Source organism: Pomacea canaliculata, linkage group LG13, assembly GCF_003073045.1.
Source record: "Pomacea canaliculata isolate SZHN2017 linkage group LG13, ASM307304v1, whole genome shotgun sequence".
Lineage (NCBI taxonomy): Eukaryota > Metazoa > Mollusca > Gastropoda > Architaenioglossa > Ampullariidae > Pomacea > Pomacea canaliculata.
This window is the reverse complement of record NC_037602.1, coordinates 17,490,518-17,515,165: the sequence shown is the minus strand read 5'-3', so window position 1 is coordinate 17,515,165 and position 24,648 is coordinate 17,490,518. Positions and strand designations below refer to the sequence as shown.

General features: G+C 43.2%; 1 protein-coding gene across 3 annotated transcripts in view; it reads left to right on the top strand.

Annotated features, from left to right (window-relative positions):
* The window catches only part of LOC112554616 (zwei Ig domain protein zig-8-like), a 41,549-nt gene extending 23,916 nt beyond the window's left edge, over window positions 1–17,633 (top strand). For 2 of the 3 annotated variants that reach the window (XM_025222506.1, XM_025222507.1), the window contains exons 3-9: window positions 3,163–3,337; window positions 10,899–11,112; window positions 12,092–12,121; window positions 12,417–12,571; window positions 13,676–13,814; window positions 14,500–14,523; window positions 15,539–17,633. In XM_025222506.1, the coding sequence (XP_025078291.1) occupies window positions 3,212–3,337; window positions 10,899–11,112; window positions 12,092–12,121; window positions 12,417–12,571; window positions 13,676–13,814; window positions 14,500–14,523; window positions 15,539–15,657 (807 nt within the window). In that variant the 5' untranslated portion in view covers window positions 3,163–3,211 and the 3' untranslated portion in view covers window positions 15,658–17,633. The remainder of the gene's footprint in view (window positions 1–3,162; window positions 3,338–10,898; window positions 11,113–12,091; window positions 12,122–12,416; window positions 12,572–13,675; window positions 13,815–14,499; window positions 14,524–15,538) is intronic. The other variant, XM_025222508.1, reaches the window with a different exon arrangement.
* Window positions 17,634–24,648: the final 7,015 nt, after the last annotated feature.

Here is a 24,648-nt window from a genome sequence, read left to right as displayed (position 1 = left end):
AGTGCATTATTCGATCTGCATAGATAATGTTTGTCTGTCTGTCTGTCTGTCTGGCTGGCTGGGTGGCTGGCTGTCTGAACCGTGTCTGTCTCCCTTCCTCCCTCTTTGCCTCTTTTTTTTTTTTTTTGTTTCCCTTGTTTTGTCTGCTCTGGCTAATGTGGCTGTAAATTTAGTTTGCGCACGTCCGAGACAAATACCAGCCTGTCTTCAATAATGTAAGAGATTGTTTCCGCAGTCGAATGTTAGAGAACCAGAATTTGCAATCCCGAAAGAGAATGTTGAACTGAAATGAGCCTTGTTGAGATGTTGATTCCGAGGAAGACAGTGTGGAGAGCGAATCAGGGGAGGCAACCCACGCAGGCCGGGATGGCAGTGTGATAACGTCCAGAATAATTTTGTCTCTGATGTACAGACTTTCGACCTTGCTTTCAAAGCAATGGCCACCTCCCTACGAACTTGATTAAAAGGAAAAAAATATCAAGGAAAGCCGGCTAAGGGTGGTGAAGAAGGGAGAAAACAAGGTGATAAATTTTGGCGGAAGATCTTGTTAAAAAGACAGGCAATGATCAATCAGCGAGACCTATGAGCCTATTGTCAGACTGTAGGCTAGTCTACTTAAAAAAGTATATACTGGAGGGGTAAATAAAGTGAATGACACGTGGAATGAATGACTTGCGGTGTCTGCAGGCCAGACACAAGGGAGAGAACTGGCGTGCCTGGAAAATGACTAGGAATAATGAAGATGCGAGATGCCTTTCTTAGTATCTGCTGATTACATAAGACAGCTCAGCTCTTCTGCTTGATTCAGCCAGTCTTTGAACATCTAGCCAGGAAGACGACTTTCTTTAGGTGTAGGTGCAGCAATCTGTATTCAATGCACACCAACATGATGCATTATTGAAAGGTGTAGGTGGGGAAACTATAAAATAGAAAAAAATGAAAGAACTGAAAGACAGCATAGTAACTAAACTTTCTGCAATAACTACAGCGACGACGACAATAGCTTGATGTTCGGTTTGCGCCAGGAATGGAGAGAATACTTGCCTTGGTAATAGACTACATACCCTGCTACTTTGAGCAGTTGTTATAAAAATAAAAAAAGTTTGTAAACTGATAGAAAAAGTCAAGGATCGTCCACTGATGCAGCCAATGACACAGTGATGATCACCTGTTATATGTCACTCTGATCGCCAACAGCTGCTTCAACCAGACACAAGCAGTCAACAGCCTGTGATGCGGAAGAAACCGTCATTTCTGCATGAGATAAACAAAGGTTTTTTGTTTTCTTTTGTTTTGTTTTGTTTTTTTGCGGGGCTGGGAGGGTCTAAAGAGGGGAGTGTGCAGAAGCTACAGACCTCATTTTTCTCGGGACCAACTTTTTGTGAGGGTGGTTCCTATCTCCTCTCCCTCTCATTGTATTGTATTTCCGCTAATCCTCCATGTCAGGTACCCGTTTGCGACAACTGGGTCGACGTGGAAGTCCGCTGCCCAACACGGGGTTGAAGTCTGGACGCCAGGGCTCTAACATCTCGGCTAGTACGAGAAATAATCTGCACCACACGCAGGCATCAATTGTTGTTTGACAAAAGAGTTCACTAACAATTATTAAGCTACAGAAAGGCAGCAAACAGAACCAGATACACACAATCCTACCCATCATCCCACGAACACCTTGTACGAAGCTCTACATTCCAGAGGAGTCACGTGATTGATTCTTGCATCTGTGAAACACGATTGCAGTCACCTGCCGTGTCATGTCGAGCTCTTGACAGACACAATGCCCTGGTTATTAAGCAAAAACATCCAAAAAAAAAAAAATACAAATAGTTTCCACATCCTGAAGTGCATTGCAGCATCTGCGCAGAATGTAATAATTCCAGCTTCAAGTCGCGCGCAAGTCTTTTGTTGGGTTCTGTGGTTGCCAGGAGTCCACGAGTTAAGAACTTGGGCATCACCTGGAGGCAAATCATTTACATCAAATCAAAGACTATTTTAAAGGGCATCATCCACACAAAACATGTGTCGGAAAATATGTTCTCTTGACCTAGAAGTATTTCGATTATAAATTTATTTTGCAGAAAGCAACCTTGGATACAGTCCCGAAGCTAATGGCCGGTCCTGTCCTTGCTTGATCACTTTACAGGGGATGTGTGGTCGATGTCTCATCTCATAATCTGGATTAGGGTGGAGAAGGTCGCAGTCAATGATCTGGCAATGGGAAGTGGTTTCTGTGGGCGTGATCGATGTCTCTACCCTGTCACATTCAGGCGGCGTGGTTGTTAGCCATAATCTCGTGATCAAGATTACAGTTCCGGGGTGGGAGTTCCGGGTGGGAGGTGGAGAGGTGGTCTAATCTCGTAATAGGGTTAGTCAGGGTGGAGAAGCGTGGTCTTTGTCTCCATTCTCCTACTGTGGATTAGGCAAGTTTATCCAAGTATCCGAGTGACAAACAATAGTCCAGGACTCGTATTCATTAAGCACGTTAGTCTGTTATCCTAGTCGAGCTGGGTGGATAGGGTAATCGAAGATAGTGGCCCAAACCTTATATTTGGAGACTCGGAACAGGCCTACCCAAATCGTTTTACCAGCTGGTAATTTTTATCAGGTTTCCGTCTTCCGATAACTTTTGACTTGGTTCCCCTGAATCACTGTTCCTTTCACAAGATGGCCGTGCTGCACTTTAACGGACTTCGTTGTTCACCTGTGTAAAATGGATGCGCGAGTCTTTCTCAGTGTTCTGTTATTGTCAGGTTTCGCCCACGTGCAAGGGTGATGAACTAGGAGGATAAAGTGAAAGCAGACAGGGGTGTCGAGCATCAAAGCAGTTGGGTTAGCCACTTCCCTTGGCGGACGATAACCCCTGGATAACTCTTCAACTGGCGGCTGATTGTCGCCCTTCGTTTGTGCGACGAGAAACGCCCTGAGTGCTGCAGAAGGCATTGCTGGGCGATCTCTTGTTGTTGTAACGCCCAAGAATACTATTTTACTCATCATCATTACCATCGTCATCGTCATCATCCTCATGGTTTTAAGAAACATGTTCGATACTCATAAGTGTGCTCCTGCGCTTGTCCCTGCTTTTTTCACTTTTCTTCTTTCTGGCTTCTGTTGTCTCCCTGTGGTGTCTCACTCACTCCTGTGCCGTTATTTCTGTGTGGACAGCAAAGGGGGAAGAACTCCTGCCCCCTTACTGCAACTGGCGCATGAGGAGATGAACCTTCAGCACGATGATGACCCTTACCTCCCGACCTTTCTGCCCACGCCCAACAACGTCACCTTCCTGTCCGGCGAGGAGGCGGTGCTGCAATGCGCCATCGAGAACCGAGGCACGCGCACTGTGAGTATGTTAGAGATTTTTGTTTAAATAATAGTTTGCAGAGAGTTTTACGAAGGCAAATATCTTGCTAAGCTTCTTTTATGTCAATGCCATTTCTGTTATCGATAGTTTTACCTGTTGATTAATGAATGAATGAACGAATGACATTTACTTGATTCTTCTTTCCTCATCTAGCTTCGCCATATGGAAGAAAAATTTTTATGGTGAAGGAGAAATATTCAGAAACAACCTACAACAAATAAGCATATAACACATAAGCATAGCAATCGACAAGCAAGCACGTCTTCAACTGGCAAAGCAAACAATCATCTGGCCCAACCCAGAACCACCCGCGCAACCTCATACCAGCAAAATACATGCACTAATATTTTGTCTGTTAGAGGAGGGTTTGGGGGTTATTAGTTTAGCCACGGGTATCGCTACCCTTTAGGTAATGATGAGACTAAGGGTTAGACCAAAGGACAGCCAGATGTAAGTGGTTTCTGCGCCAAGTCACGTCCCGACTCGGGATTGATCATAGCTGTGAGAACTGGTCCTCTGGAGGCTGAATAAGGTATTGACATACGTTCTTCCGAGTCAAAGTTTGCGGCGAAGGAACTGTTTTCCATTTTGTGCCGTGTATTGACTATGATCGCGTGGTGCCGGCCATTTTTCGTGCGGTTTGATGCCACTCATGGCGAGTCCGGCACGAACTTACAGCTTCCCACCGGAAGAAGCTGGACAGCGTTCTCGGAGGTCCCGGATGTAGACAGGATCCCCCTTCGCTAATCTGTATCTTTAAGCCTGTGGGTAAACTTGTGGATGTCAGGATTTCGGTGTCATCTTGCGCATGGGGCAAGAAGCAACACCGTCCTGTCAACACTGAGTATTCACTATCTCTGTATGAAGACGAATTCTTCGATCTCCAATCCAGCTTTCGTCGGATGGGTTAGGAGACAGAAGGTCTGAGCTGTTAACACCCTCGCCAGTGTTTGCTCTGTAATAAGGACAGGGAGGAACAGCAGCAGTCCATCAACACTGCTGAGTGGCTGTGCCCCGTGTAAGTAATGGATGTGAACTCTGACCTCCGCTGGGGCTGTTTGCATTGAAGCGAAGTTGCAATATCCATTCGCCAACCCCTGTGGAACATCTCAACATTGAGAGACTCAGAGGTGCTGTTCTGTCGTCCCCAGTTTCTTCTGACTGAGAATGAAGAATGTTTGTCTGTCAACAGGACTGGTGCATTAACACAGATAGCAAGACAAGCTACTTTGTCAACATCACCGTGCGGCTTAATATTGAGTCCATACGGCGCCAGCCTCTCTCAACATCTTTTACTTGTATGATCAGTTTAACAGCTTTGTTTTCATCTCCTTATATTTATTTATGTAGTTTTTTCTTGCTTGCTTTGAGCTTATCGTTTGATGCTAAAGAGAAGAATTAGTTGTAAGCCTCCTGCAGCTTTGCTGTCGCATGCACAGTGTTATCTTCACATAACCGGGGTTGGAACCTGTCAGCCATGGAATGATTTCTCTTGGTGTTACAGAGATGAACTGTGGTTCTCCCTGATGCCGAAGATGCATGTACATTTTAACTATAATTTTAAAAAAAACTTTATGCGAAACTATCCGGTTTATTAATGTATGTTCGTAAGATAAGTCATTAAGCAATAATTTAATAATTAACAAAATTGTGGGAACATGTGTTTCATCGAACACCGGCCACAAGTCCTCGAATGAGAATCGCTAGAGACCTCGGATACGAGGCTAGCCCTGGGAACTATAAAATGATAGTATCTTCATCAAGTTCCCCCTGTAAAAAAGAAGGAAAGAAAAGAAAACAAAAAGCACTAAAATTTACTCAGCTTGGGTTGTACCGTTATAAAAGTGGTAATAAAGAATTTAGTCCGTTTGTAGGACAGATCACAGGTGGAGATGACAATTAGTAGATTACAGGTTTCTGCAATATGTGTAGTACACTTTTCCCCTCACTCCCCCTCTCGCCTCCACCCAACACCTGGTACCTGAGAAGTTTCTTCTCGTCAGTAACTGCTGTACTAAGTGCTGATGTAGCTGACCATCCAGTAGATGTAAATGGTGCAAATCGCTGCATGAGACCCTCCCTGGAGGGTGAATGTCAGTCGGTATCTAAACTCGGGTGAAACATTGCCGGCTAGCAGATCATCCGATGCTAGGCCTGGCAGATGTGAACTTTGACCCCACCAGCGCTAAAAATACAACTGTTTGGCTAAAACGACCAAGATTTCATATTACGAAACAAAACTTTTACTAACAAAAAAAAAAAAAAAATCTCGGGCAGAAGAATTTGCTCCTATGAACATCCCATCCCGTCCTAAGCTGAACACGTTGGTGTTCACTTCACTACACCTACTGTCCTTCCTGGTGTAGATGTCATTATCTGTTAATTTATCCTCGGCTGATGTTAAGAACGACGATTTACTTCATAGTCTCTTGAATATTGACCCCCAGTCCGCCATCAGAGACCCGCCCCACTCCGCTCGAGTGCAGCTTCACTCCACGTGACCTCATCCTTGGCATTAAACACGTCGTCTGTGGAGGAAGATAACAAACTAAATTTATCCGTTGTTATCGCCGACATGATGCATTTGATGTCACACGTTCGTGAAGTTTTGTTTTTAACCTCTGGGCGATGTGAAGCTGGAAAAAATGCTGTTGATGCCCAAGCACGCGAAGACTCGCATGCACGGCGCACAGGCGCCATTCTTACAGAAGTGCACGAGCTGGAGGAGGATGCATTGTGGTGGTGGGGTGGGGGGGTAGAAACTCAGGGATGGAAGGAACAGGTTGAGCGACGAAACTAATTGTGGGAGTGTGTGGAGTGGTGAACAGAGCGACAGCAGCACGGATTAGGGACGGGGAAGATTTTGATGGGGTGGGGAGATGAAAATGGAACTCGGGTTCCTGTCTTGCTAACAACCACTAGCAGTAAATTTGGATGAGAATGAAAAACTGTGGTAGGTGTAGTATGGTAGGGGACGAGTCTCAGATCTCAGGCAAAACCTTTTCCGAAAAGATAAAATAAATGGAAGAAAGTTAAATTTTGGTCACGAGACCTGTCCACCTAACCAAGCACTCAACGGTTACAGTCCGAACAATTGGGTTTTTTTCACATTTTTCCAAAAGTTTTAGAGAAAATGTGCTCAGGGATAACCAGTATCTGGGTTAAACAGTCGTCACGTGTAGAGTTCAAGGGTTGTAGGGCAGACCTTGACCTTTTTCGTCATTCTCATCGGGGAAAGAAAGTTTCGTCGACGAACAAAAGCTAGCGCCTGACTGTCACCTCTCCAGGAGAGAGGAAGCTGCATGCACGCGCCGATGTTAACGACGACTGATTGGTCTATCAACCCTAGCGACGTCACGTGATCTCTGGAGTGCAGCCTGTCGGGAGTGTCAGCCCGGCTCCAGTCTTGTGGAGTTTTTCATTTTCACGTATCAGGAGAAGCAATAGCTGGCAATTAAGATAAGTTTGGAGTATTAGGACAAAGAAGTTCTGAGAGCAAAACTTTCTTATTGGTGTTGCCACGATGTAGAGGGCGCTTTACTGGCTGTGGGTTTTTTCCCTTCATTCATGTGACTTTGTGAAAACATTATCCGCGCTTTTGAGAAATGATGGCTGCTAGTCATCTGTTTGGTTTATACCCTGAATTATCATAGATACTGTATATGTAACTACAAACCTGACAAAACATTATCAGTCATGCGTATCGAACAGGCTGAGTAATGGCGGGAGGCATCAGACGTAAAAGGGTTTTTTATTTTTATTTGTATTTATTTATTGATAACAGGGTTCTTTGGAAAGTAGTGGTTTGCAATGTGTTGTGGAAATGATGAATAGGAGGCATTCATGCAAGTATGGGCTGTCTCACACTCTGTGTGTGTGTGTGTGAATGTGTGTGATTTGCACGAAAACACCGTATGCAATGAATTTCTCGCCTCAAGAACCAGACGGCTATGGATCGTTAGCAAAAAATATATGATTCCGGTTCTTTCTCTACATTGTTGACCATCCATGGAAATTGCTGTGGTTAGGAGTTTTAATATCACTTTCTAAGTAGCAATATCGAACTTTGACTCCGATTTTTTTAAAGCTCATTGAGATGCCGGCTGTCATGCAGGGCTGGTCTGATGGCGAACTTAAACCAGAAATTCAGTGAAGCGAGACGAGGCGGCAGAATGGCTGCTGAAACCTGTGCAACCCATAGTCATCAAAGCTAAAACTATTATTTTTGGTGATGATGAGGATTGATGGATAATGGATGATGGATGATGAGGATGAGGATGAGGATGATTTATAGACCTTCTTATCCGGACTCAAGGCGTACATACAGGAAGTGGCACGAGCACATATTTATCTATAGACATATAAGTAACTGGTTAAGCTGGTGTGACGAAGGCCATTTTACAAACAGCATCAAGACATTGAGAAAGTTTACTGATAAGAATCCTTTGTGTTGTGTGTGTGTGTGTTGGTGTGTGGGTGTGTGTGCGTGTGTGTGTGCATGCGTGTGACACGCTGATGATGTCTCCGACATTTTTATGTTGCTGTTTACAACTTGAAGCCAGATTGCAATTCACCATGACCATCACCATAATCACCACCCATCATCACCACCCGGGGAGCTACCGTCACCATCCAAACCACGGCAACCCTGCCAAGGCAGTAAATCTAATCACCATGCCATATTTTTTAAAAATACTGTTTGCACCGTGATGGATGACAAACTCGGATGGCAGAAGGGGGAGAAGATAGGGGTGGGGCTAGACAGGGGTGGGATTAGACAGGGGTGGGGCTAGATACCGGTGGAGCAAGGCCTTATAAACAAAAAAAAAAAGGACAGAGGGAGTTCGAAAAAGACTTTAGAGAAGAGATGATATCGGAGATGATGGCAAAGTAAAAGAATGGCACTGGCTGTCACTGCTCCTCTTCAGCATGCAGAGTGTGAGGTGATGTACAGCTCGCTCTTACTAACCCTTTATCCCTCTCTCTCCTCCCACTCTCTTCCTTACTCTGTTTTTCTCCCATTCTCACTCTCCTTCTTCTCCCGATTGAACTTTCTTATTCTCTCACTTTCTCTTATTCTTACTCTTTCACTCACTCTGTTTCACACCTTCACACTGTCTCTCTCTCTTCTTTCCACCCTCTTTAATTTCATATTTCCCTTCCCCTCTTTCCTTTTCTTGTGGTCTCCTACTATCGTTCTCTCATTCCCCGTTTCTCCTATTTTTAACTTTTCTTTTATCTCTGTTTCTCTTTTTTCTCTTACTCCCCTCTCTCCTCCGTATCTTTTATTTATCGCTGTTTCTTTCACTATCTTTTACCTTCTTTCCCATTTCTTCTCTTTTATATCTCTCACACATTCCTCCTCTCTCTCCCCCCAAAGTGGTGTTGTCTCTTAACGTTAACCTTTTTTTTATTTCTCTTTCTTCTTTCTTTCCCCTTTATATTATGCTCTTTTTCATTCTCTCCTTCCCTTTATTTATCTTTGCCTCATTGATCCTCGATATGATCTTATGTGGAGATGACAGACGTGGAGACATTGGATGAAGTTCATGTGTATGTGTGTGAGAGTATAGGTGTGCGTGCGTGTTAAATGTCGTTATATGGGTGTGTATGTTATGTTTTCATCGATTTTATGAACAAAGGAAAAAATTATGTCCTGGATTATGCCTGGTACAGACAATAAAGACTGACTGATGATTAATTGATCTTTGTTTCTCCATTTTTCTTCTCTCCTCTCCTTCCTCCATCCTCCTCTCTCATATGACATGATGGTGGCTGTGCCTATTGCCGAGCAAGGTGTTCCGGTACTTAAGTCAGCATCCTCCGTAAACCGTTCGTGTTCTGCACAAGATGGAGAATGGTAAATGAGCAAAAGACTACGGTGTCGCTGGAAAGGTGTTGCGGCCGATGTAGACAAGGAAGGTAGAGTGAGAGGAGGAGAGAAGTTTCTGTGCAGACAACCGGAGATCGTGTAGTCAATATCTCATTCATACACCCACACCCTGCTCCATCTCCCTCTCCCTTCTCTCCCTCCTCTCTCTCTCTCAACCTCCCCTCTTGTTCTTTGAACTCTTTCTCTCTCTCTACCTCTCTCTCCCCACTCTCATTCTCTCCATGTCCCTTTTGTTGTTTGCCTGACATCTCAGAGAGAGAGAGAGAGCAGTCAGAGGGTTAACAACTTGAGATACAGTGGAGCGCCTGTTGCTCGCCCCTGCGGATTCTATTTCCTTCGTCTTCTCCTAATTTCTGCTCCTCACTTGCATTGCGCCAGTTACCGGCACTTGCTTCAGGGTGTTTGAGCAACATTCGATCCCACAGACTGGCGCTGGAGCTGCCACCAATCTCCACAGTCGGTGGAACTTTTGTGCCAGCAGTTGCCCAACCCTCCCCCTCCCCAACCGCCAACTCAACTTTTGCCAGTAATGCCAGCTGGGTCGAGCTAACGCAGCTATTCCTCCTTCTTCTTTCATGTTTTGTAATTAGGTAACCAGATTTCCTTATAAGATTCTTGCCCTTTTTTAAAATTATGTTATAGGAGTAGTTTCTAAGTTAACATTTTTAATAGGAACAGAAGGAAGGTGTTGATTTTCAGACACTTCTAGTACAAAGTTCCCGAGAATTCTCGTATGTGTAACGAATAATTTGAACTCAGTGACCTGCACGGTGCTTGTTGTGTTTATTCAATCGGAACATTTCCTGCGAAGAATTTAAAACAAGACTTTGCAGCAGAGAAAGAAAAAGAAAATTTAAATCAGAATCGATAAAAAATGGAAACCCTTACCCTCCAGTCCCCATTGTTTCGTCTTCTTGCTGTCTTAGCTGTAGACAGGCTACGAATGGATATAAATATTAATAGAAAGTGAGTAAAAGTAATTAATAATCACCGCAATTTTTTTAAGTCTTGAAAAAGTCGTGGTATAAGATGTCGGTGTGGAAGCCGGACGTTTTCAACATCTGATGATGCATGACGAGAGCTAGACTCGGCTTGACCCCCCGCTAGATATATTCGCCTCTTGCTATGGGGTGCTGGGGCTGGGGGACTGCCACTTCAAAAGGCAGCGATGCAAATCAGCTGTGTGTGGCTTAATGACGAGTCCTCCCCTCGCCCTCGACTTTGATTACAACAGCAGACCTGCTTGTCCGTCTCCTCAGCGCTGCCTCCAGCCCCTCCTCGCTCTCCTTATTGAGGAGCTTGAGTGCGATGGTTTGTGACTACATTGAGGCAAGTGTTGCAGACACGAGGGCCAAGAAAAAAACTGGGTCGCTACGCTGGTGGACTTTGTGACGTCATAACCTCGCTTCACTGACTCCTGTTACCAGTGACGTCACCCCAGTGATAGAAACAGTCATCAACCGTCGCCGGTGCTGAATAAACTTACAGGTCTTTAATAAGACTATTTAAGCATCTTTCATAATCCAATCATAAATACAGACACTTTTTGTAAACAACAGAATTTTAAATAAACAAGAAACACTTAAGGAACCCGAACTGACTACTCTCCTCCTCACCTGCCTTGCTTACCCTCCTTCTGTCGTTCAGATCGTCTGGCGGCGTGCCTCGGAGCCCAACCCCCTCACCATCGGCGAGGACACGTTCGTGGGGGACAAGCGCTTCTACGTGCGGCACCGCAAGCACTCCCTGGAGTGGAACCTTCACATCCGGGAGGCCACGCCCCAGGACAGCGGTGTGTACGAGTGCCAGGTCATCACGCGGTCACGTGACATCCGTCAGATGGTCCTCCTTCGCATTGACGGTGAGCTTGGAGAAAAATCGAGAAAGACTGTAGGAGAACGACATAAGTAATGCAATCATCGAATATTTTAATACCAAAAAATATTTCGACTAATGTCGTTAGGCTTTTATTTGTTTATTTGTTTTTGTTTTGTTTGTGGGTAAGGGGTCCTGCACGTTTAAATCACGTGCCTTTCAAAATGTGACCGGGTTTCCGATGTGACAATTCGACCAAAAGCTCGTCAGTCATCCATGAACGCAGGTCGGACTTGCTCTGCTTCATAATCGAAAAAGTCTGTTCGCACACATACGTCAATGCAAGCATCACCACCATTCCTTTGACAAATTCTTTTAAGTTGGGAAACGTGTCCTTACTTAGCGATTTGAAGAACTGGACAACCTTTAGGGGATTTAAAACATCCTCCAACACCATGATACACTGTAAGTCGATCAGCTCCAGTTGCACACTGCACGTCCTCGCTAAACGGATCTGACAACATTTTAAACTTACTTTCCAGTTTCCTGAAATCCCCGAAACGTTTGGAAATCCATCAGAAGTGACATTTCACAATTTTACCCATGGAAGTCCATACTTCTTGATTCACCCTTTCCCTTTCATATTCAAATTCTCATCTGTTGTAGTATCTTTCATCACCTCCACTTAAAAGTCACGTGATTACTTCTGTTGTAGTCATTGTTCAGTATGATGTCTGGTCTTCAAAATGTTTTGTGCGATTTCTGCGGTGCTGGATGGGTGGAGAGGCTGGGCGATACGGGATGAGGTAGATAAATAAGCAGCAGAAAAATAATAAGATAAATAAGCGACGGTTGGTGCAAGCAGGCAGATGTCAGGAAGTCGCAACCCCTGCGTGCAGAACCCATGTTGATAAATAATTCAAAGCTCGTGCCGGCTTAGAAATAAGTCTGGCATTCACTGCGGAAAAGCCAGGATGGTGAACTATAAGAGAGAGGTAAGATTTGTTTTTTTTTACTTGTTTCAGACACTCCATTCATACCGCCACAGAAACCAGGTAAGAATTTTTTTTTTTTTTTACAGTTTTCTACAGTTTAAACTTGTCTGAAAAATCAAGGGACTGTTATCGCAGTGTGGAGTTTTATTTTGACTCCAGACAAGAAAGGTGGGGGTCAGTATGGTATTTCCATGTTGTGTCAGCGGTTAATGAGACTATGCAAAAAAGCGAGAAACAGTTTATCTCTCTTATCTTTGTTTATTCTCTCTCTCTTTCTGTGACATTTTCTTTTTTACCTCGTAACTCAGACTCATTATCTTTGCTCACCCACCAACATTTTTTCCCCGCTGCCCAGACATTCAGATTAGCGGGTCACAGTTCGTGGAGAAGGGCAACACCCTGACTTTGACCTGCAACGCCACGGGCTTTGATTACCCGCCAGATGAGTTGGACTGGTTCAAAGACGGCCTGAAGCTGACCTCTGACCTCCGTCGCACCCTTCGCAAAGATGTGAGTAGCTTCCATTCATGCATTTTAAAATCCAACATATCTAGGTATATATAGAGTAACGATAGAGTCGTGAAAAGTTTTCTACAAGGTTTTTTGTTTGTTATCTTCCCTGAAAACTGGATATCCATTTGTTTGTAGTTGGTCAGAGAGAAGGTTCTCGGTTCCTGGTCCAAGCGAACCTGCTGTCGAGCACTCAGACCAAATGATTAATTACCACACAAAGAGATGCAGCGTTGCTATAGAAACATGTTCTCCCAAGCTCTCAGGTTATAATATGTGTTGATTTTATGTCATTTTGTAACATAATAACTAACACCTGAGCACAAAGGACCTGCAACAACTGGAGGAAGTCTGGACCAGCGAGAGCGAGAAGCCAAGGAGAGAGTAGACTGAGCAAAGTTCCGTGACCTGCACAAAAACTGGGCGCCACACAGAATCTGCCCTCGTGAATTTTTATCTTGCTCTTTTATTGCTTGCATTGGCGAGACCTTGCTGTGCATACCAGTGACATCTGCTCTGCGTCAGGCAATAGAGGAATTAAATTGTGTTGGTCTCTGCTAGCAGAAAATGTCATTAGGCATGAGTGTCTGTCTGCCTGCCTGGTGTAGACACTGGGACGTAGGAATAACTAAGTGGCACCCAGATACCTCCAGGGTTTTCCCCCGAGGTCAGTGCTGGTCCATGGAGTGGGGAACGTTTATTATGAAAGCACAACGCAATTTACAATTCTTATTTAAGACTATAAAATATTTTTCAGTCATAAAAACGCATTTGATATCTTGGAAACGTTTCATCCCCAACTCCCATTACCCATCCCTTCTCGTGTCTGTATCTTTTTTATATTGTTTTCTTATTTGATGAATGTGTAACTGTCTTTGTATGATGTTGAAGTTGGTCTGCACCAACAAAACGCCCTGCAAGATGTTTGACTGTTACATGCTTTTCAAACCCATAACCGTTGACTTAAAAAAAATTTTTTTTTTACTTCTTTTTCTTTCAGCCAGGTTCCTTTGCACTCTCATTCTCTTTCCCTGTCGTTGACTTTCATAAAAGTTTCAAATAAAACTAACATTGAAGATGTAAGTCTATGGTCATCATTTGCAGGTGTCTCTAGCAGACAAAACGATTGTCAGCAAGCTGCAGGTTGCCCGGGCGACAATGGCGGACGCCGGAACCTACGTCTGCAGGGCTTCCGATATGCAGGTCACTTCCGCTAAGGTCAACGTACTCAACAGTGAGTCCAGTGTGTGCAGCTAATAAGGATTTATACTCTCACCTTCTTTTCACTGCATTTATTTTTATTATTTAGAGAATATATTATGTCTTCTGTTTCATTTGTAGAGAGGAAGAGAAAAAATTGTAATGAGTAAAACCAAGTTGTCAATATTTGTAGCTGGGCCAGCGTGCACAGGACGACTTAGAGACTAGGATGGCTAAAGTGTAAAAGTCGACTTAACTGTCGAGCTGTTCCCGTTAACCACTCAGCTAACACATAGCATATCGCCATGCAGCCTGGCCCTTCAATGTTTACCAACCTGGCAGTCTGCCGTAAACGATATGGCTGCTGGGATAAGGTCACGTGGCCTTGTGATAGAAATAGACCACGTGGAATGAAATACAGAAGAATTAGATGAGATATCGTAAGACGAGAAGTGAGAGAGAGAAAGAATGAGAAAACAAGATCGGATTTGGCAAGATGAAGCGGGGGAGAGATGAAATGGGATGAATGGAGAACGATCAACAAAATGGGAATAGTATACGAGAAAAAAAAGTGATGATGGCATGATATGAAATCAAACATTTCTAAGATGTTTGAAATTGTAAAGATAGTTAAAGTGTGAGAATGCACAGAATGAGTTGGGAGAGATGGCTGCGGTGGAGGATGAGCTTCACGTGCGTTGCTAAGCAAGGTATTATTTCTGTTTCAGCTGACACAGTCAACGAAAAACGAGGTGAGTGGTTAGTGTGTCCATTAGTTTGATAAAATATTTAAAAAATATTACGCCTTTCAAACAAAACGTGTTAAATTGTGGTTTATATTCTATATTTAACATATATATACACCCTGAGTTAAACACTAAACCACATGTCGAGGTTGTTGAGAACTTTAAAAATACATTTGAAAGTTTGTCGTCCCATTAGTTCGCTCATTGGAGAAGTAAAGATATGGCAACATTGAAAAAAACGTTGAAGTCCAATGATGTGAAAGTGACTTTAATTTCCTCTAACCTTTGCTGGAAAAAAAAAATTAAAACAAAATCTTCAAGTTTGAAGAAAACACGTTTTAAGAAAGAAGACAATAAAGAGGTTAACACACAGTAAAACATCTCACAGAGATAATCCTACATGAAAAATCGTGTGTGGGATGCCCGAAAGTTAAAGCACATACATTATAGATGAGGTCGTGAAAAATAGGATTTCAACAAAAGGACAAAAGTTGTCGAAATCTTAATCGAATCGAAACTTTTCTCTTTACTTTTTCTCCTTTGGTATTTTGTTCTTGTCCGTTCGGTGTCGTTTGGCGCTGAGAGGCTCTAGAAGAGTGTAAAAGAACAGAAACTGAACATAAAGATTAAGCCATGGGATTAAAGCCCGGGTATCCTCGGGTATGTAGGTGCATAGTTAGTGACTCCAAACTCCTGACTACCAAAAATTAAAAAAACAACAAACAACAAAACATGACAAAATGGCGCAAAAAAATTTTTACACACAAAATGTCAAGAAAATTATTGGATATTTTCTTACTCAAACAACATGTTGGTTGGATAAACACAAACCTTTTGTTCTTTTTGATGTTAAAATCACTCCAACAAACTTTTTTAAACAATTACACCGTAAAACGGGTAAACAAACTAATAAATGACAGCAAAAAAGCCTAAAAAAAAAAAGGACTACTGTCCAGATCCATACAAAAAGTTTCGATGTGCATGCCAAAATAATAATAACAATGAATATGCTGTTCCCCAGAATCCAAAGACCAGTCCACCCTCTGGCCGTTCGGATCGCGGGGAGGCGTAGGCGGTCCGTTGATGTTCAACGCAGTCGTCCTCCTGCTGTGCGTCGCCCTCGCACTCTGCGCCTCGTGACGTCACACTGGTGCTGGTCAGGCGGCTTGGTCATGCGCAGCTCGGTGCGGTGCAGTCGACGTGAGACTAGGCGCGGAGCCTCTCTCAGGCAGCAAGCACTTCGGAGACACAGTGACCTGCTTGTGGGGGCATGGGTTGTCGCTGGAGACCTGAGACCTAGGGCATACTTAGAAAACAAGCAACAGGTGTTCCATTTCTACCAAGTCTGTGATTACCACAAAGCACATTGCCTCGCACGTGATAGACCCCTCCAGGGGCCCAAGTGCCTCGGCCGACCCTCCCGCACAGAAATGTGAAATGTTCATGAAGAGGTCACAGAAAGTTTCCGACAGTTGGATTACCTCTCCGATGCCGGCAATTAAGGAGTAAAGCCTCTCGCTGGCATATTCCAAACATCCATTAAATAGCTATTTGTGTGTGTATGTGTGTGTGGCTTGTGCACCTCTGGGAATGGAGAGGTTTTTTCGCCGAAAGATTTGATGAAAGACCGAGAGCTGCGTATTCATGGAATGCTCGATGTAATCGTGCAGTGTTTGTGTGACAAATAGTCTGGGTTGGGGTGACCCAGGGCAGAAAACCCTCCTGGAAATACTCACGGAGTTAGTACACGTGCACCGAGGAGGAGAACTAAAGAGATTTTGTGTGTCCGACGTTTGTTGAGACAAACTTTTGGACCTCGCTTTGAAAACAACCTGCACGCGCATGCGCTCTCTGAAGAGTGTGAGCTGTGTTCAGGCGGTGGAAGCTCTGTGGCCGTGGAGTAAAAGCCTTTCATCCCCTGTCAGCTTCATCTTAGTGCGAGGCTTGTCGGCACTGGGACCCACAGACCTACTGTCTCCAACATCCTCCACACCGGCACCCTGACGACGGCAGCGCTATGGTGGCTGGGGTCCACGCTTGACTTCAACTGATGTGGGTTTTATTTCTTTGCACTAACGCTTTCTATTCCGAACGGTTAGTTAGCTTCGGTGGAGGGCTGACAGCCTGTAAGGCGACAAGAAAACACTGAGAAACACAAACAACACAATCGAAAGCGTTGACGAAATTTTCAAGCGAATGATTCGCCGAGGAAAGAAACAAAGCGGAGGAGGAGCCGAGAGCACTTTGTGGACGTGCATTTTTTTAATTTTTTTTTAAATAACAACGACCCCATCGCGTCGTAGGGTGTACGTGTTTTTATTTTTAAATATTTTTAATTTTGTACAAGAAAGTGGAGGGTTCAGCTAGTGCGCTGTAATATTTAAATATTCGTTTTTATCGGGTAGTCAGTGCAGTAGATCACAGACAGCAAACGCATTGATATTATTCCATTCACTAGAAATGTTTCTTGACAGAAGCACACGAGGCTTCAGGCAATTGCTTGTTTTGTTTGTTTTTTGTTTTTTGTCATGCCTTGGAATTTTCGTTTTTGATTGTTTTTGACGACAGACTTACTCTCAGGTGGTTTTTATGTATTGTAGATGCCTTTGCTTAATGTTTACTTTAAAATGTTGACAAGAACTTTATAAAATATTGGGCGGAAGTGACATGACTGCCGCGTCTTGTTCCTGTGATGTAACAGCTGCTGTGTGTAGGTTGAGACAAATTGTCTCCTGTACATCCCCATGTTTTTATTTTTTTTTCTGCTTCATCTTCTCTTCTTCCTTCTTGAATTAATTCCTGGTGGCTTCATGCCGCGGAGCGTATCTGTTATTGATTCTGTTATTGATTTTTTAAACTGAACATGGTGATCGCCACTAAAGTAAATCTTCATGAGGTATCTAGTGCAAGATGATGATGATGACGGATTCCAGAAAAAAGTGATTAAAGGTTGTGATGGTTGATAGCGCCGACTGTAAGGCTGTAGTCATGAAAGAGATATCACGATATAACAAATGAGGAAATACAAATATTACAATAAGAAACATGTCTTAAGCAACACTTGACTCCCGCTTATAAAATTTTTTGGAAGGAATTTTTAAAAATAAAACACATAATCACACAGCCGAAATACAATGCGCAATGAGTGCGGTCTAGTTTGGTCGTGGTGCTGCGCCCATTATAAATTATTATTATTAATAATATAATAAATAGAATGGACCTTGTTCATTGTCAATTGTTGTGTTGAAACTCGACCAGAGAATGACCCTATGTGCGCTTTGAAAAATTACCAGTGAAGACCTCAAAGATTTTGATGCTTAAAGATGAATACAGAGGTGCTGGACAATGTACATGGGGGGAAATGTAGGATAGAGACTAACAGTTGGGGGAGCACGTGTTGGCCACCAGAACCCATACAGAGCATCTCGTACACTGCATAGCTCACTTCGTGTTTATGTTTTGGTGTGTCATTGAACTGACACATGATGATCACGGTTTGCAGGTATTTATCCAACTCGCACATCTAGAACCTGTTGCCTTGGAAACAGGCCATTTTTTTTCGTAACTGTTCCATTTAGACGTACTACCTCGTGCTGACGGTTCTAATTTAAAGACGTTAAACTGTTTCATCTAGGAATGCCATTTCATTAGAAAGTTTCCGTTAGACGTGTCAGCTAATCATAACCGACCTGTTTGTAAATATTGCTTTGCTTTAATTGGTCTGTTGGTGTAGGCTAGAGGGTTAAGGTCTGCAACCTACTACTAACTGACTCTCTGTTGTCTGTCATGTCTTGTGTGCCTCGCCCGCCCGTATGTTCACTGAATGCCCAGCTCATGAACTGACAGTAAAATCTTTCTGTCTTCTAGGTAGTTGGTTTAGGGAGAATTATCCAGACAACTTTATCCCCGGTGCAATTAGTCAGTGCGCCTCTGGTGTGTACGGGTCCATTATTAACACGCCAGGGTCCTACAACCGATGGACTGCTGCCTGTCCTCGTGCTTCTGGTGGTCTTCTGCTGCCGTAGTGCCGCGGTGTTTAGAGAGCCCCTCGACGGAAGCTCGTTTTCATTTTCAAGAGCTCTCCTTGTCGTCTGCTTCCTGACGTTTTGAGTTCCCGGATGTGCCTTCTTTTCTGCACACTTCTCGCCGGATGTTGATGGGTGGATGGCTGGCTGCCCCTCACTGTCTAGTACGCGTTGAGTCCAGAATGGATCCGAGACCCCTCGTGCTTTGGTGCGAGGCCAGAGCTGCTTATGTTTGTGGCGAGGTCATACCCATCTGTTCGAAGTACATCGAACTTCAGAGTTAGATGCACATTGTTTATTCAACAAAAATTGCTAGAAAATAATCTGAGTGAAAGGTGTATCTATAGTTAACATTCGATCCACGTTCAAATCAGCCGTAGACTTGCTATCCAATGCCAGCGCTGGGGATTTGCTGGGTTGTGTGAGTGCAGCGAGTGGTCCATTGGAAAGGAGTTGGAGCTTTTCTCACAGTCTAGTTAACAGGTTAGAAAAGGTCGATGACAGTGGTTTGCCGAGTGTTAACCACAGCGCAAAGTAACATTACAGTCTGTTGTCATCACGTGGTGCGTGTGTTAGAGTGACTGAGCGTGTGTGTGTGTAAGTGTTTATGCACGCGAGTGCCTGCAAGTGTCTTGGTGGGTGTTTATTTTTCAACTGCTAATCCACTTGGATTTAGGGATCGGGGAGGGACCCGTTGAAAGCAAGAAAGAATTAAAATAACCTCCTGAATAATCTTTCTTTTCTAATCTTTTTGTCAGCTTTATTTCTTTTATCTGTACTTTCTTTCTTTCTCTCTTTTCATTCATATGTATGTGAACGCTTCCAATTACGCAGACAGCCACAAGTGCGCATGTCATGTCACCAACTATTGGTGACGTACCCTACCCGTGAGGTCACAGCAAAGGAAGGGAACTATTTCTCTCGGTTTTGTAGCATCTTTAGGTTGTGATAGGGATAGGATAGGCGATATTCATGCTTAGGTGAGAAGCCTTCGTTACAAAGCACAGGTCAAACCTTTATACATTAAGAAATACCTTTACTATTAATCGCTGAATATGTGTAAACATTGCAGATTGTAAGCATGGATACTTACACATAATTATTCAACAGATTCCTATACAAAAACTTTGTTTGAATGTTAAGAATGACTATGTGACGCATAATGAAGGAAGCCGACAAGGCCGTGTTGTAAAATTCACAATCGACTAAACTCGAGCACTCAGTCTGTAGACATTACAGACCTGTAGCCTCGTTCTGAGGTCCAAACACCAGGCGAATAAAGACTGAGAAAGCGAATTCAACAGCAGCCTCGCGAGATGTATTTTATGCAGAGGCTGGGACAGGGGCGCCTTGCATGCAAGTCTACGGCTTCGACAGTACAGTAAATAAGATTGATTTACATACATAGTGTTCACCCTCACAGCCTCGCCAGAAAGACCAGCCTAGCTCATTGCATAGCTCATGCATTCTTCTGGCCTTGGTTCTAACCCCTCCTGACCCAAGCTTTTTCCCCCGTTGGCATATTTTTGTTCTCAAAGTCTACCTCCGTTCACTGACACCCAGATGTTGGCTTACTTCACAAGGTACATACATACCCACATGAGTGTGATGTCGATGGTAGTTAACATTAAGTGCTACCAGCTGACCACAGTCCAGTAGCAGATCACATGAGGCGTGCATATAGCTAACCCACTAAATACCCCGGGTGAGTTCATTAAAACTGAGTGTGCGCGCACTCACAAAAATAATGTTAGTACTCGAATATGTCATGCAATAGGATATGATGACAATTTCCTGGAGAAGAATCTGATGCTGGGAGTCAGTTGGGCGTAACAGAACAGGATATGATGACTTGTTCCTGGAGAGAAAGTTAATGATACGTGTAATACAATAGGTATGAGGACTTCTTTCTAGATAGAAAGCTAATATTTGGAGCCAGACAGGTGTAGTTCAGTGGGATATGTCTTGTTAGTAGTCAAATAGGAAGTGCTTAGTAGGAGTAATACAATAGAATAATTGTCCAGCTGTTCCTGGAGAAGACAAAGAGTCATGTCTGAATCCCACACGTGAATGACACTAACAATCTACGTGGAATCCAAAAACGAGTGCCACGCCCTCGGAGGTGGCAGAATGATATTCCATGCAAGCATTTGGTAGCTAATTTACAAATGTTAGAAATGTGGGGTATGTCGCTTGTCCTCATGAAATACAACCGCTACAGTGAGCTGAGTTCAGCAGTAAGCACAGAGGGAAAGGGAGGAGACAGGAGGAAGAGTAAGCTGCCCGCTTGGTGCCGACTTGCTAGTAAATGGTTTGTGTTGAATCGTTGTACTTGCACTTAGTCTCATGGTAAATAAATTGCTGGATTGTTTGTTAAATCACTGTCGCCGTTGAATGAGTGAAGATGGTGGTATTTCGGGTGAGCTACCCGACTTCATACTCACTGGAACATAACATTGCAATAACACTTGATAAAGTATGAAAATGGATGCTAGGACTGGTTCAAATGTCGCTTGACCTACTGTAATATTTAGAAGAGCTGAAAATATTCATCGATTTACTAGAAATAGCAGAAAAAAAAATAATTTTATCCGAACCTACCTGCACGTGGCTCTAGCACTGAATGTAATTTTGTTTTCTATTCGCTCTCATCACTAAGCAGTCTTGTCTTCTCACAGCTCTCTCTTCCATTTTACACATTTGTCCTATTCATCTTCCTCAAACAATGTCTTCTGCCTGGAATATGTTTCAGGTAGAAGCACAATCAGCATTAAATGAAACTCTCGTTGTTCATTAAATGAACTTTTGTTGTGCTCGTTTAATGAATATTTTCTTTGTGATCATGTGATCGTGTTGTGTTAAGAGAACATTATCATTATACTGTTTAGTTAGAATTTTTTTTTTCAAAGGAAAGCTAACGAATTTTACTTCAAATATATCCCCATTTCCAAACCCACTCCACCAAAGAAAAAGTTCTTGCTAAAAGTTATCTTCAGAAAGTTAAAGAAATTCTAATGCGGTTTATTAGATAAGACACCGAGGCATGGCAAAACAGATTTGTCAAATGTCGGAGAAAGAAGAAAAAAAACGAGCTTTTTAGCCGTATGTTTAGACTAGGTGAACGGGGAACATGTACATTTTTTACAGTTAAACATGTTCCGTAATTACCAGTTACTTGTTTTCAGGTCGGGTAATCCGAAATGACTGGTGGTTTATCTTGAGTTTTCCCGTGGTCTCTTGTCCTTATTTCGTTCTTTATCGTTCATACACACACTATCTCTCTCTCCTGTCTGTAAGAACTAAGTGTTCGCTAACACAGTTTTGATGCAGCATTCCAGCCACTCACTGTTTGTGTAACGGGTGTCTCCTTTGCTAAACACCCGGATGTGGGAGAAGTAGGTTTGAAGTGATCGTTCATGGCGTCCCGGCTGGTTTTCTGTGACACGTGTTCGTGGTGATCTGTAAATATTCTGTAAATACATTTTCCTCACCACGCTCCAAGACTCGCACCTGTGTCATGTCTACTTATTTATTGAATTTTCTGGCCCGAGCTTTCCTGTTTATGACTGTATATAGGGCTACTCCAATGTACATAGCGGTGATGTTTGCCTCTAAGGCATCTGGAGAGAAAATGTTTAAATGTGCAGCCACCTATGAAACTAATTTAAAAATCGCCCAATAGTGTTGAGTACAATGCTACATCCAAAAGGTGCTCGGTTCGCCTTTGTTGCAAGACGAGCAGGAAAAAAATTTTCTTCACTGCTCAGTCTGTCTCTCTCTTTCTTATATCTTTCATCCGTGCATCGCACATAAAGATAGCTAACCCACTTTTCGAACTAGGAATTAGACCTCATGTTGTTCGTAGAAATAAAATTAAAAAAAAAGATAAACAGCAGGAAAATATCACCCAGAATATCACCCACACAGAGATAGGTGTCCCAACGCAATCAGCGCCTTCACAGTAAGTGATTGTTCGTATCATGAGGATGAGCAAAGGGAAGCTTACCGAGTGGTGATCGACTTTTAAAAAAGAACTTTTTTAAAAACAGAAAGTTGCTTTTTTGAAAGAGAACTTATGCATTTATTTCACCCTTATATTGCTGGATTGCTACTCAGTTAATGTAGATCATTGGGATATATGATGAATAGTTTTACCTTTCCTTGTTCAGTGTTACCTCTTGAAACCCAAACATGGAGGATCAGGGAGTATGGACCAGAGGCACGTGGCTGTCTCGGAGGTTAGTTTTGCTTCCGACTCATAATTACTTAATAATAAGTATAATAAGTATAATAACTCATAATTATAATTAATTGGCGAAGGTATTTCGTCATAAGCAGAGTTCTCGGTCATGTCACGAAAGGACAACTCGATTGTCCTCATGTCATCGGCATCCTTCTTATTGAAGTCATCGTCATCCTGATGCCTATTGTTAAAAAATAATAAAATTCTGGTCGTTCGACAGTCTTCGTAAAAATTGTTTAGCTGTACTTTCAAAATTCTGTGATACACTAAACCAGGCACCGAACATTTGGCGGAGTAGTTTCTACGGCTTTGGTGGAAATGTGTCTCCTTGCTGAACCTTTGACAGCACGCGCCACCTCCACGGAGACAAAGTTGCAGCCGTACCGGAAGCCCGGTTTCTTTGTTGCTAGCGAAGAAGAAAGCCATGTGTTCATGGTGTCTAAGGGTCAGTCAAAACCTAATAATACACCTGGTGTCAGTTGACTTCCAAACCCGCCGAGACTCAGCAGGAGCTAAGGGGAGGGACCGGGAGGAGTAGGGCAGATAATGTCCACAAGATCCTACTTTCACATTTTCCTTTCGTGGAGTTCGATTATAGTTTCAGCATTTGTCTAGAAATCGCTTTTTCACATACAGGGTACATGGAGGACACGAGGTAACACCTTCTAGAGCTTCTGACACAGGAAAGAAACCGTTCTGCCGCACTCTCTTGGTGACCCCAGCGTCTTTGAATGAGTGAGGGAAGACGAGAATTCTTGTTCAGTTATTTTTCCTGCGTTCACAGAATTACTTCGACGACCCAAACTGCTCAGTTCACTAATGTTCACTCCTAAGACTGTAAAGCTACCCTCTTTCTGTTGCACATGAAGTTAGTCTTGAAGCTCTGGCGTTTGAGTACAGAGGTGATATAACGGGTGGATTTCTGAATTTTTTTTTTTTCGCTCTGATTATGTGACGTGCTGTCTCGGGTATCTTGGCTGTCTATAAATACCCATCTGATCATCCGTTATACCAAGGACCCTTCATCACAAACCGTTATTGGCCTCAGCCATTGACCCCAGACCCCACCCTTTACAGGTCGTTGACTGTTAGACTTCACAACCAGCTCATTATAGTCTTGGGTCTCTACACAGGAAGTCGCTCTTCACGTGACATGTCAGTAGAATAGCACATCTTAGAAGCTGCAGGTCAAGAGCTTGATTTTTTTGTTGTTGTGAGTTGATGGGTGGGTTCATTTTTGAAAGTATGGGAGGATAAGGTCGACGAGAATCTAAATTTATTATGACGAACATGCACTTAATGACTCGACAATAAAATTTTTAAATCGCCGCAAGTGTTGTAGAATTGTTTCACTCGTGTTCTGTGTTGTAATGTGTGGCGCGGGGGTACAGGCCTGAACTGTTGGATCACAAACAACCAAAAAACTTCTGAACATGAGTGCGGAATGGAATGGAAAAACCAGTTGGAGACACGCCAGGCGTTTGAGAACCGTGACCTACAGTTCACGATGACGTCACATTGTCTCACGAGAATCTCGTTCAGCTTCAAAAAAAAAAAAAAAAAAAACCTTCGTGAGGAGAAGGTACAGTCACTTTGATATATATACACACACATACACATTGTGAGCATTAAGCGATTTTTTGTCTGCTGTTGGACATTACAGAATTGTGTATCAAAGACTTCAGACACGTTTCTCTGTAGGTAAGTTACTTGCAATTAAAATGTACTCGCTCTCTCCTTTCTTTCTCGTTGGGTTCCTCACTTCCTGTAGTTTTCGAGTACTCTGTTTTGTAAAACAGTCTTTGTAAAACAGCGAAATTCATTTCCTCGCTTCCTACCCTTCACACACGAGTGCATTTACAC